We start from the raw sequence: 13,966 nt of genomic DNA, 5'->3' as shown, positions 1-13,966 counted from the left end.
TGTGGTAAACACGCCATCAGAGAAGAGAAGAGATGCTGCTGCAAGTGGGAAGGGCATATTATTATTATTATAGGGATAAATCATTTATAATATATAGTCTATTTTGCTTTCATGGTGACTTTAAATATGAATTGTTTGTAAAAACATTATGTGCACGGATAAATCATTTACAATATACTGCAATATTTCATAAAAACATAAGAATTGTCCATTTTGATTTCATGGTGACCTTAAACCTCATAAACTTTCTAAACCTTTTTTAGTCCAGTCATTTTATGAAAAAAGGTTGAGCAAATTGCAACAGAAGCAAACTCAACTGATTTTGTATCCTCAATATGTCCTGACTCCTGAGTAAGGAAAATAAAGCCCCGAAGAATCCCATTAGGGGAAGGTTTCGAAAAAAGACCCAAATATACCCCATTCATACGCCTATTCATTCTTTTTCTCACGTGAATAGGGTAAAAATTTTAACCTTTAGATATCACCATTAAAATTACTGAGTTGATTACTTACATCAAGACAAACAAAAAATGTATTACAAGTTTTTAAAAATTGTTTGTTAACATGGACAAACGGTGCATAATCTAATTACGTATGTGCTAATTTGCATAAATACCACAACATATGATCTAAACATTGGGTATAGCCAGGTGAAAATGTTTTTTTTTTAATCTTGTTGACAAATAACAGTAAAATACTTAATGTTAAGGTCTGAATGGAACCCATTTAGGCAACCCATGAACATTAATACATAGAGGCAGGAAGAATAGGCGTACGAATGGGGTATATTTGGGGCTTTTTCGAAACGTTCCCCTAATGGGATTCTTCGGGGCTTTTTTTTTTTTGCCTTACTCAGGATACAAAATCAGTTGAGTTTGCTTCTGTTGCAATTTGTTCAAGGTTGACCCCCATTTTGGCTTAAAATGACTGGACTAGTTTGATATAATTTATTTTTAGAACTTTTTATGTAGCCTAACATTTGTTCCTGTAAGTATGATATTACGCCTCAGTATATTTATGTATTGTGTACTTAATATGTTTCATTTTCATTGTTTCTAGCAATAATTAATAATAATGTCTTCCTTTCTGTTACTTGTTTGCGAATTGTGTTCTGTTCAAAAAATCATCTTGTCGAGCTTTGATGACGTCTGGGTAATGGCCGCTCTCACTGTGTCGTGCAGGGTTTATGAATTTCTCCGGTAGAGAAAAATAAGAACCCCAGACAGATCGTTCATTGTTTGAGCACAGTCACCCCAAGGAAAGAGACCGGGTGACTCCCTACACTGAGACCCTGTCTCTTGAGACTCTGTGGTTTGAAAGGTGACCGAATGTGTTTTAATACGCGATGTCCGTGTGTTGTGCAGGAGGGAACGCTTTATTGTTGCATGAGATTTTAGCCAGTGTGCATCGAAGAAACATTGTGCAACGCCGTAACTCGCGAATTTAGATTTCGAAAGTTACGTATGTGTTATTTAAGCACGAGTCTCGGCGTTTAAGCGACGCAGTCGTTCGGGAAATGTCGGAAATGGTGTCGTTTTCTAGTGTGCGGGCAGGATTCGGGCCTGTTAGCCGCATCGCCATCAACGAGCTCTCCCGTTAAAGATAAAGCGGCTAGTAAGACATGTGTCGGTCTCCCTCTCATGAATCCATTGCCTTAAATCTGAGAAGGTAAACAAGTTCCAGATGATTCAATGATTGGCCTTTGTGTGGTATGGAAAGTTGATTTTAAAGTTTGAATGCGTTTAAGCTATTTTACGTTAGCAGGCTAATATAGAGGTGTTATTATGGAAGAACTAGTAAGGTACTTAATTCGTTTAATAAGAGCTACATATATTCAGGACTACCTTTGCATAAAAGTATCATGGTAACTATATTTTTCACCTAAATTACACTGATATTAACTTTGTGATAGCCAGGCACTACTGTCATTCAAAAATATATGATGTAGTCTTGTGATATTTCTGAAAGCCAGTTTAGTGTATATAAGATATCTTCCACAGTAAAGCTTATTCTTTAGTAATTTTACAAATGATAGCTCATTTTTAAACATATTTTTAAGTTTCTTGATTTGTTGATAATAGGAATATTTATAATTGTTTTATATTTAGTATCAAGTCAACCGCCTGATAGACAAAGCATTAACACTGATGTTATTTTTGCCTGTTTGTTTGTTAGTAAGTTGAGTTTTAGGAGCTAACTATTTTTTGGAGACATTTAATTTAAATATTATGTTTTCATGAAATGCATTATTGAATTTAATGAAGTAATCATTTAAAAAAACATGCCAAATATGTATTTACTAAAGTTGTTTTAAAAGTGTTTTCAGTAGTGTCAGTAAGCAAAGCCTCTTGTTTGGTTCTTGTCTAAAATGTTGCTGTGGTACAGTTCATTGTATTATGCATATACCCACAAATATGTTAGATATTATTGCAGCAAGTGTTGTAATTCTGCTGTAGAGGGTTTCTGAGGGTTGAAGGTAAATCATCTGTTTTGAATGTCGAATAAGTTTATTTTTGTTGAATTAACTGTTTGGCTTTCATTGAATGTCTGCTTCAGAGTTCTTGCTGATGGATACGCCTGAGAGCCCCACCCAGTCCCCACAATCTCCCGAGGAGGAAGAGAAGGGTCTCTCTGACAACGAGCTGCTGGAGTCGCCTGAGTCACCAGCAGAAGTAGACAAGGGAGTGTCAGACAGTGAGCTCTTGAATGATGATGAAAATGAAATACAGGGTGGAGGAGGAGACTCAGATTTTGAGGATGGAGACAGAGTAGCTACTGGTGGAGAAGATCCAGAGGATATTTCAGACCTGGAAGACTACAAGATAGACCGGGAGGAGAGAGAAGACGTCCACCAACAAAACCTTGGTTTGACGGTCCGAGGAAGCAGGCGGAATGCTAGCCTGGAGGAGGAAGAGGAAGAAATCCTTGAGACGCCCAGATCACCGGATCCTGACTCACCGGGCCCAGAACACGAGCTACCTTTCACCCCGGCCGAGGAGGAACGAGACGAGGAGGATGAGCCAACCGCCAAGCCTGGCCGTGCAGAGCTCGAGGAAGAGGATGATGAGGAAGAAGAGAGGAGGAGGCGGAGGAGGGCGGCGATGGTAGTGAGTGATTTGAAGGACGAATCTTCTGTGTCCAGAGATCTGGATGAACATGAGCTGGATTATGACGAGGAGGTTCCAGATGAGATTAGTGCTGCTGCTCCTGAGGAGGACGAGGCAGAGAAGGGTCCCGCTGGGGAGGATGGAGAAGACGAGGAAGAGGAGGATGAAGAGGAGGAGAAGAGACGGAAGAAAAAGGAAAGAAAACCAATTCTGCCTCCAGATAAAGACACACCGCTGAGAAACTCAAGGGAAGACTCACGGGAAAGAGGCAGGAGAGATTCTTTCCGTGATAAAAAGAAAGAGGAAGATGATGGAGAGATTGATGAGGGAGAGATAGATGTAAGTATTTTGAAATCGTTTGTGATTATCATATGATTATAGGAGCTGTTCAATCTCAGTTCACTACTGCTGAGCCATTTGTGACAGTTTTAATGGTTTCATGATTAAACATTCTGTCCTTTCTTATTAGCCTGAGTTTTTATGCAACATTTGTGGAGGTTAGCTTTGCGTAATGCACATACATTTTTTTTTGTGGATTGTTTGGCCAGGCCATAACAGTAGAGGGAGCCATTGAAATAAAAAAATTTTATTAAATTTTTTTTTTTTATCAGAATAAATGACACTGCAGCTAAAGCAGAAAATACTTAATCTCTCAATGTTTATTGATCACCTAATCGGTTAATTATATATGTAAATACAAAAAATATATATATACACTACCATTTAAAAGTTTGGGGGCAGTCAGATTATTGTATGTTCTTGAAAAAAGTCACCACGACTCTATTCATTCATTATCTATTTAAAACATTAATATTGAGAAATATTAGTTCAATTAAAAATAACTGTTTTCTGCTTTAATATATTTTAAAATGTAATTTATTCCTGAAATGGCAAAGGAACAGCACCATTACTCCAGTCTTCAGTGTCACATGATCCTAATATGATCAGTCTAATATGTTGATTTGGCATTCAAGAAACATTTCTTATTATTTATCAATGTTGTGAACAGTTAATATTTTTTGTGGAAACTGTGATACCTTTTTTAGGATTCTTGAAAATGAAAATATTGTAGAATAGGATTTACCGGTAGGCTATTTGAAATAGAAATCTTTTGTAACACTGTGAACAAGTCTGTACTGTAATGTTTGATCAATTTTATGCATCCTTGCTGAGTATTAATTTCTTAAGACCCCAAACTTTTGAATGGTAGAGTAAATAACTTGCCCTTGATTTGGATTAAAACAATAACATCAATAACCAGTCATTATTAATTGCTGTAATAGGTATTTTTTCCTGTTCATTTCAGGATGATGACCTTGAAGAAGGGGAGGTTAAGGACCCCATGGACAGAAAGATCCGACCCCGGCCCATATGCAGGTTTTTCATGAAAGGTAGTTCTTCATTCATCTGAATTCTCTGAATGGTTATACATCTTCTAATACAGCATTTCTAAATGTAATGATTCAGCTGATATCTGAACTAACTTTGATGTACGTACTTTGTAGTCTGAGTTTATAACATCAAGGAAAGTTTTTCAAGTTTGATATGCACGTCATTTGCATTTAGTTTGTTGTTATGTGTATGCCCAAATTACAACAGTAGGGGGAGCAATTGAATACAGTATCTCTCCTGTGAGCAGAATGTATCCTCAGAGCACATCCTGCAAACCAGCAGATGGTTTTAATGTTAATGTGATAAATTAATATAATTATTTAAAAAGTATGAAACTATACACACACACACCATTACTTTGGCTATCTAAATGGAGACATTCCATAGACGTAATGATTTTTATACTGTACAAACTGTATATTCTATCCCCTTACACTAACCCTACCCCTAAACCTACCCATCACACAAAACTTTCTGCATTTTTACATTTAAAAAAAAAAAACTTTAATTACTTTATTTTTATACCAGATTTACAAATGAGGATGACACTAAAGGGAGGTTTTTGGAGATTTTTTTCAGATTTTGGTCACTTCTGGGTACAAATTTGTCACCAAAATATAGTTAAGTAGACACGCACACACTCACTCACTCATACTCACTGGTCACTTTATTTGGTATACCTTGCTAGTACTGGTCTGGACCCTCTTTTGCCTTCAGAACTGCCTTAATTCATTGTGGCATAGATTCAACAAGGTGCTTGAAACATTCCTCAGAGATTTTGGTCCATATTGACACGATAGCATCACACCACATCCCAAAGTTGCTCTATTGGAGAGGCTAAGGCTGGATGGATCCATGCTTTCATGTTGTTTTCACCAAATTCTGACCCTACCATCTGAATGTCGCACAAATTGATCCACATCAGATCAGGCAATGTTTTTTCCAATCTTCTATTGTCCGATTTTGCTGAGCCTGTGTGAATTGAAGCCTCAGACAGGATTGGCACCTGGTGTGTCTTTTACTACTGTAGTATTGAGAACAGGCGCGCTCAACTCCCAAATCATTTATGGGTGCGAGTAGTAAAAAAATTGTCAAAAATAAAGATGAAAAACCGCACTCTCAAGGTATAATTTCATAAATTTATTGTAACCATGTCCACACAGACGTGTTTTGGCCTAAGCCATCTAAGCCAGTACACACTGATGATGGCTTAGGCCGAAACGCGTCTGTGTGGACATGGTTACAATAAATTTATGAAATTATACCTTGAGAGTGCGGTTTTTCATCTTTATTTTTTACTACTGTAGCCCATCTGCTTCAAGGTTCGACGTGTTGTGCGTTCAGAGATGCTCTTCTGCGGACCTCGGTTGTTACGAGTGATTATTTGAGTTACTGCTGCTTCTCTATCAGCTTGAACCAGTCTGGTCATTCATTCTCCTCTGACCTCTGGCATCAACAAGGCATTTTCACCCACAGAACTGCCGTTTACTGGATATTTTCTCTTTTTCAGCCCATTCTCTGTAAAGCCTGGGCAAAGTGACACACACCCGCCTTCTCTCACTCACTTTTCTCACTCACGTAAATAGTTGAGAGAAAACGCATGTTGTGTGTAACGGTATATTGGATCTGTGCATAAACTCTTAAAGTGACAGCAGCCTAATATTCCTAGTGCTGTCTGTCAGGTTAATCAAAGAACAAAAGACAAAGAGAAAATCACTCACTGCTCTTGACTGAATAACTTTTGTAATTAAGCATTAATCTGTATTTAATTTTTACTATGAATGAACTAGCCAGTCAGTGTAATTCTACATTTGATTACTTTAAGTTCTGTTGTATTTCTTACCCGAATTCTAATCTACTGTCTAACTTTAACTTAAAGCCGTTTTTATTTCATATCTCTTTATTAAATTGCATTTATTTGTGCTGTTGTTTGCAATTTGTTTATTTGTTCTTATTTTTTAATTGACATTTTGTTTGTATATGCTGTCAATTATAGTTACAAAAAAAATTGGAATCAGCAAAAATCTACTGCATTTGTAATCTACTACAACTACATTTTTATCTTTTAAATGATACTTTCTAAAAAGCCTTCTGCTTAAATACATTCAGACCCACAGCATTTGATCACTGGATTTACAGAAATCAGTTCACTTTTAAGTGTTTTCTCAGCATTGCAACATTATGTAATCAGCTCCTGACAAACACATTAATTATCATTTGATCACTCAGTAAATCATTTAACCATGTATTACTGTCTTTGGAAGCCTTTTGTCTTTTAAACACAATGTACAAATTCATGTTATTTCAAATGTACATGAGCTTTTTTATCAGCTGAACCTTTGAACTAATATATTAACAATGAACTAATATATAAAAAGTAGCCCCTTAGATTTTAAGTTACCAGTAATAAGTTAGGTCAATAATAAAATGAAGTCAATAATAATAATAGAATAAAGTTCATGGTTCACTGATGTAGGTTAATAATTACATGACATGCAGGTAAACAAAATATTTTTGTATTGTTTTTAGCAGGTGTTTTATTTTGATTTGTTTTTATTTTAAAATGATTTGGAAACTATTTTATAAAACTATTTTTTTATTTAATATTTTCATTATACTCATTATACTTTCGTTCATAATTTTACATTATCTGTAATATTTAATGCACTTCATGTTGTTGTTGTTGTTAACAATGAAAGGAATGTATTTTCTTTCTCTATTCATTTTTATGTTCCGCAAAAGAAAGTCATACAGGTTTGAAATTTAATTTAAATGTAAATAAACACAATTGTAATTTTGGGTGGGGAAAATCCCCATAATATGACATTATTTTTTTAATGAAATTATACCCTAAATAAGAAACTATCAGTAGATGGTGGTAAATGTCTAAATGAATAAGTCATCGAGTCATTTATTCATTCATTTATTCAATTCGTTCAAATAGCTGGTTCATTCAGGAATGAAGTAAATGGCTCTCTTTATGAATGGGCCATTTAATCATTGGTTCACCGATAAACTCAAAACGCGGATTCATTCAGTCACGAAACACTGCTGTGTATTGCTAGGAGTTTTGAAGGTAATATTTTTGTTGGCATAACTGAGCAAAATATTTGTGTAAAATATTACACTATTAACTTATTAATTTAACTTTTGTATAAAATCAATATCACATTTGCACACATGCTATTCAGGATAAAATAAGCACTTGTGTGATATTGCACTCTTTACGCACGTGAGATTGCTTAACTGTATAATATGATATAAATATGAGACAACAACTTGTACAGGGGCATTTTTCCCCTGATATCTTGAGTTTTAGGGGCATAATATTATCATATAATAGTTTTTTTTTTTTTTTTTTTTTTTTTTTTTTTCATTCCACTTGATGCTTTTTTGTACCTTCATGGTCTGCTCAACATATTTAAATATCATAATGACTTCTTTCTGGTCTCTGACAGGTAATTGCACATGGGGCATGATCTGTAGGTTCATCCATCCAGGAGTCAATGATAAAGGCAATTACTCCCTCATCTCCAAGCCAGACCCCTTCTCTCCTAACGGAGCTCCTCCTGGAGGAGGAGGAGGACCTCACCCCCTCATGCCTGCTAACCCCTGGGTATGCATCCTTTTTAATTCATTTTCTACTAATTTGTTTCTTCTTGAATTAAAATAGCTTAATTTTCAACTCAACATTTGAATCTTCATTTCTTTCAGGGAACCCCTGCCGCAGAAGAGTTGCCTCCCCCTCCGCCGCCTCTAGATCCTCCGGTGGAGAGCGCCTGGGAAAGAGGCCTTAGACATGCCAAAGAGGTACGGTTTTCAAAATACATTATATTAAGGATGAAAGACATTGTAAGATTCCAACTCAAAAAACTCTGCTTTCTCTTTAGGTGTTGAAGAAAGCCACCATCCGTAAAGAGCAGGAACCAGATTTCGAGGAAAAACGTTTTACCGTAACCATAGGTGAAGATGATCGAGACTTTGACAAAGAAAATGACTTCTTCAGGGAACGTGGCTATCGTATAACCAGAGAGATCAGAGATGCTGGGTAAGAAACCATAACTTATCAGTAGCTTATTAGAGTGTGATCTCTTCCACTTATCTTTGGTCACTGGTAAGTTTCTGCTGCTCCTTTAAAGGCATGAAAATTCTGTCATCATTTACTCACCCTCATGTCGTTCCAAACCCTTAAGACTTTCTTTCATCTTCGAAACACACATGAAGATATTTTTAATGAAATCTGAGAAATTTCTGTGCTCACCATTGACAGTCCACACAACTACAACTTTGACGCTTCAAAGAAGTTCATAGAGATTGTAAAACTAATCCATAGAAATTGAGCGGTTTGTTTCAAATTTTCTAAAGAGACACGATCGCTTTTTATGACGAACAGATTTAATTCACATAAAACATTTATCAACGCACATCAGATATGGTAAACAGAAGCTCAAGCATGGTCACTTGATGCGCAAGAACCATTGAGGTTCATTCACGTGTTACGCAGCACGTTTGAGCTTCAGCAAGAACCAATGAGGTTTGTTTCTTACACATCCAGCAAGTGCGGTTGCGCTTCTGTTTATGTTCGCTGATCAATGTTTAAATGTAAATAAAAGCATAAATTAAATCTGTTTATCATATAAAGTGATCAAATCTCTTCAGAAAATTGACTAAACCACTTAGTTTATATGGATTAGTTTGACGATCTCTTTAAGCGACAAAGTGGTAACTGCGTGGACTGTCAATGAGGGGACAAAAATATCTCAGATTTCATTTAAAATATCTGCATTTGCGAACGGGTTTGGAATGACGTGATGAAATTATTTTCATTTTGGGGTAATAAACTAAGCCTTTAATTTCAAATGTGGGTAGTTTGTTAAAAAGTAATGGGTAATTGTCATCCATCTAAAACTATTGTTTTGCTCAAATGGCAAAATGGAAAAAAGCTTTAATGATGGCCTGTCACTGCACCTAAAATATACAATGATCCTTACATTTTCATGTAAATTTTAACTTAATTATTGTTGATTTAAAAAAAGCACTCTAATTTTGACCCTTTTTCTCTCTCTGCATTGCAGTGATATTGAGTTCAGAGATCCAGGTTACGGGTGAGTACTATAAATGAAATGCTTCCCTTCAATACAATTTGTATATTAACTATAACTTGTACCCCCTCACTTATGAATGGCCAATATACCGGTTAACCTTCGTCTCTATCGCAGTTAAAGGGATACTTCAGGATTTAGCATTAAGCTTTGTATCAGTAGAAAACCTGTAATATTTTCAAATTACCGTGCTTTCCTCACTCATGTCCCCCTGAGACGAGAGATTTATGTATTTTTTGTCTGGAAAAAATCCTCCGATGACGCAAAAATGATCATTTTGCGTCATCAGAGGATTTTTTTGGCCAGAGGCTAAAGACTTCAGCCAGTAGTAGGGGCTGTCCCGCATGTTTTCAACCCGCCCACAGAGGGTGGGATCTCACTCACAGAATGTACACATAGTGTGAGCCGTCTTTCTTTGGAAGCTAAGCTAACAGGCTCTGTTCTGTGGAGAAAGCTGAGTAGTAGGTTACCATCCTCTTTTTCCCGGACATGTCCGGCCGTCGAGATCGTCCAAAATGTCCGGGATTCAGCTTTTGCTCTCTGCAGTCGCCATTCATTGTTTACATGCATACCTTTTGTTTCAGTCTAACTGAATTTATTCCGATTGGTGAATCTGAATGTAAAGTTTCCATGAACGCTAAACAAGTGATCGGTTGATGTGCTTTGTAACACTGCTAAGAAAATTCCCGCTCCTCCGTCGCTCATCAGTAATCACGCCACCGGCCTCGCGCCGTTCTCCCGCGGCCCTCAGCCTCGTCCTGCTCGCCACAGTAAACATAATGAATGGCGACTGTAGAACGCAAAAGCCGAATCCCGGACATTTTGGGCGATCTCGAAATCCCGGGCAGACTCGTCACGGAGACTCACTAGTAGCCTAGTCTTGTTGTTTAACTGCGCTCTCTTACCGGTAGGCGTGGCTTGGTAGTGGCCTCGTAGAGCAACGAAGCAAGTGCATTCTGGGAGTTGTTGTCTTTCATCCACATAAGCCAAAAATTAATTTTCTGGCTTTTCTCAGTCTAGAAGGCTCCAAATTCAAAAATAATTTCACATTTCTACTACATAAATGACCCATTTTATACACATTCATCTTTCCAGAGGTGAAGTATCCCTTTAAACTCAAGTGACATTGCTGTGGTACGCCGTCACGAAAGCTTATTGTTTGCATTTTTAAGCATTGCGGTTTAAATAAAGTTGATTTTAAACTGTTGAAAAGCAATGAGCAGCGAAAGACAACTCATTTTAGTATGCTCTCTGAGAGATGCGCGCACATGAAGCCGCTCCTTAGCATGTGAGATAGATGTGTATATATATATCGTTATCTCGTTATCGTGAAATAAAATTACTCATATCATGACATAAGATTTTGGTCATATTGCCCACCCCTACCCTCACTATTCATTTAAACCCCAGTTTATCACCCTTCCCAACTGTATTTTTAACAACCTTTTCTGTGGTAGTGATCCATATGGTGACCCATACTACGATTATGAGATGGAAGCTTTTTGGCGAGGAGGCCAGTATGAGAATTTCCGAGTGCAGTACACAGAGACCCCACTGCCGTACTACCCTGTGAGTGATGTAGTGTTCATCTGTTTTACTTGTTTTTTGTTATTTCTTCTTAAGGGCTTTTAGCTTAAAACTAAACTGTGAAGTTACTTATCTTTTAAATATTCACAGTGTGATGTGTGTATATGATGTGCTTACCAAATTATGCCAAAATTGTGTATAATACAAAAATATAGAATATAGCAGAATTAAGTATCCCTGAGAGCTGTGTACCTGTATTTGTACTGCTGAACAACTGAGATTTTATTCTTTCTCTTGTGCATCAGGACCGAGAGCGGGAGCGTGATCCACGCGAGCGCCACAGGGAGAGGGAACGGGAGAACGAGAGAGACCACCGTGAGAGGGAGCGCAGGCAGAGAGAGCGGGAAAGGGAGAGAGAGCGGGAACGAGAGAAAGAGAGCCGCCGAAGGAAGGAGGAATGGGAAAGAGATCGTCTGAAACGTGACGAAAAGGAGGGAAGGCCAAGAGAGCGGCCTCCCAGAGAGCCACGGGAGAAAAAGGATGAGAAGGAGAAGCCACTCAAACCACGTTCGCCCACAAACATGCCACCCAGGTCAGTTTCAAGCTTCCTACAGTCTTAGATGGAACAAAGTCCAATAACAAAGAGGTAAAAAAAACGGCTGATGCATATTGCGCTCTAAAATCACAAAACTGACTCACGAAATCTGCCTGTTCCAGTTTGATTCCCTGGCTGCTATGCATCTTTTTGGGATATAGGTTTTTAGTTGTATTTTGAAGTCTGGTGCAATGAGTGCCACCTGAATTAGTATAATACCTGTATTTTGTAAAAGTGTGGAACGTTTAAGCTCATTTGGTACTTCTTTTTGGAATCTATGGAAATTCTGACCACAAATTCTACATGCACTTCCACTAATTTCTTTGGTGTTTTCTATACAATCATTCACAGAGACTGCTACATTTTAAATTCAGCGAGCGTCCCCTTTTTGTATGCTGGTCTGTTGTTGTGGTAGGATCAAATTCAGATTTAATTGTGTGACAAACTGTGGTTATACTTGTTTTGCATGTTGGTCATATTGTCTTTTTTCTGGCTAAGCGAGAAGTTTCTTTTCAAATAAGCTACTATGTGCACCAGACTCCATGTTGATAGGGTTGTCAAAAGGACGGGTACTTCGGTACCAAGTTGATACTTGGGGCTTTCACACTGGGCACATTTGCTGCGGTCCGAGTCTGAGCGCGATTTGTTCCCGTTGCCCCCCGTAGCGTTTGTCTGGTTTCACACTCAACTTGATTCTACCGAACCCTGGTGCACTTGCGTTTATCTTACATTATCACAATTGTGCACGCTGCATGATAGAAAACAGAACATGGTAAATATATTGCTTTTTATTAATTTGGTGCTGTTCATAGTTTTCATTCATGCGTCTAAATCGAGTTGTTGCACCACTTAATTTTAAACGCAAAATAACAATTCCGGGATTACATTTCTAACCTGTAATTAAAACCATCTATGATTAATTTGCCAATTAAACAGCAACAATGTTAATATTCCATTTTCTTTTTTTATTGACCACCAGAAACTCTCTTTCTGACAACAGTAGCTATTGCCGATAAAGGAAATAATCTTGTAAAAAGTCAAATGTCTTTATAAACCACTACGCATAGGCAGCATAGGTGGAGGGTGAACCAACGCCAGGCTAAGGAGATGCTTAATTCTTATTAGTCCAACTACCCACGCTTAAAGTGCCTTAATGTACTAAAACACACACCTTTTTGATGATTCATTCTATTCAGGTGAATATGTTAAAATGCTATTAACATTTTCAGTTTGTTAATGAATGAATTAATAGAGCCTTATTGTAAAGTGTTACCAAACAGTAATAAAGAATCAGAACATTTTCAATCAATATCTAGGGCATGCCATGTAATAGTCCAGATTAAAATGTAAAAATGTTTAAGTTTGAAAATAAATAGCCTAATTAAGTCTATATTTAAGTATTTCACTGCAAATACAAAAATCTGAATGTCTGTTTAAAACGTTAATTTGTTCAGAAACAGAAAGTAGCGCAGCTGCTTTATGGCGTTACTGGAGTAACGGCTGCATTTCTGCGGTTTCATCAGTGTCATCTGCTGTCAGAGCGTGACTGCATTTTCACTCAGCACATCTACTTCACTCGTTCCGCCATGCACTTCTCGTGCGTGTTGAGCTTGTTAAACATCAGAGTGCACGCATGCCTCTTTGACGCAGCATACAGCAGTGTTCTACATTTTAACCGGTTAATGGGAAAAGTATTCTTAAAATAAAAAATCGGAATAATTCTTATTTCTGTTGAGACAACGTTTGCCAGGTCAGTAGAAATTGTGGAGTTGAGGAACTGAGTAGTAAAAATTATAGTTTTATCTTTAAAAAATCATACTAACTAAAACTTGAAGGATAAAATAAAGACACAAAAATGTTGCTGTAGCTGTTTAAGCCATGTATGTTATGTTTAAACAGTTAATGAACATAAAATTACTTTAAACCGCAGCTTTGGCCTCAATTAACATTTATATTAATTCTTTGTGGAAAGCACTGCAGGGTGCCTTTTCTTTTATTAGATTACTTGCACTGTTGTTGCAGTTGTAACTAGTTTGAATACGCATTCTAATTCTTCTGGAATTTAGGCATTTCCTGACATTATAACAATAGTCTTTTCAAGTTGGGTTTATTTCCCCTCACAGCAATTTCTTTATCACTGTATTCACTTAACCACAGACTCAGATTGCATATTTGACTATGGTCACTTTATGGGAAATTTCCTGGAGATTCATATCTCATGGCCACACCAGTGCTGCTCTTTT

At 37.2% G+C, this 13,966-nt stretch overlaps 1 protein-coding gene across 6 annotated transcripts in view; it reads left to right on the top strand.

Annotated features, from left to right (window-relative positions):
• The first annotated feature begins 1,130 nt into the window (after window positions 1-1,130).
• The window catches only part of zc3h18 (zinc finger CCCH-type containing 18), a 44,055-nt gene continuing 31,219 nt past the window's right edge, over window positions 1,131-13,966 (top strand). For 4 of the 6 annotated variants that reach the window (XM_079873793.1, XM_079873790.1, XM_079873795.1 and 1 more), the window contains exons 1-9: window positions 1,141-1,320; window positions 2,557-3,446; window positions 4,414-4,498; window positions 7,958-8,115; window positions 8,214-8,309; window positions 8,390-8,547; window positions 9,575-9,604; window positions 11,059-11,170; window positions 11,434-11,720. In XM_079873793.1, coding sequence (XP_079729919.1) covers window positions 2,568-3,446; window positions 4,414-4,498; window positions 7,958-8,115; window positions 8,214-8,309; window positions 8,390-8,547; window positions 9,575-9,604; window positions 11,059-11,170; window positions 11,434-11,720 — 1,805 coding nt within the window. In that variant the 5' untranslated portion in view covers window positions 1,141-1,320; window positions 2,557-2,567. Of the gene's footprint in view, window positions 1,669-2,556; window positions 3,447-4,413; window positions 4,499-7,957; window positions 8,116-8,213; window positions 8,310-8,389; window positions 8,548-9,574; window positions 9,605-11,058; window positions 11,171-11,433; window positions 11,721-13,966 lie in introns of all 6 variants that reach the window. The other 2 variants (XM_079873794.1, XM_079873791.1) reach the window with 2 other exon arrangements.

Source organism: Squalius cephalus (assembly GCF_949319135.1).
Source record: "Squalius cephalus genome assembly, chromosome: 6".
Taxonomy (NCBI): domain Eukaryota; kingdom Metazoa; phylum Chordata; class Actinopteri; order Cypriniformes; family Leuciscidae; genus Squalius; species Squalius cephalus.
The sequence above is the reverse complement of the archived record's forward strand: the minus strand, read 5'-3'. Positions and strand labels throughout refer to the sequence as shown.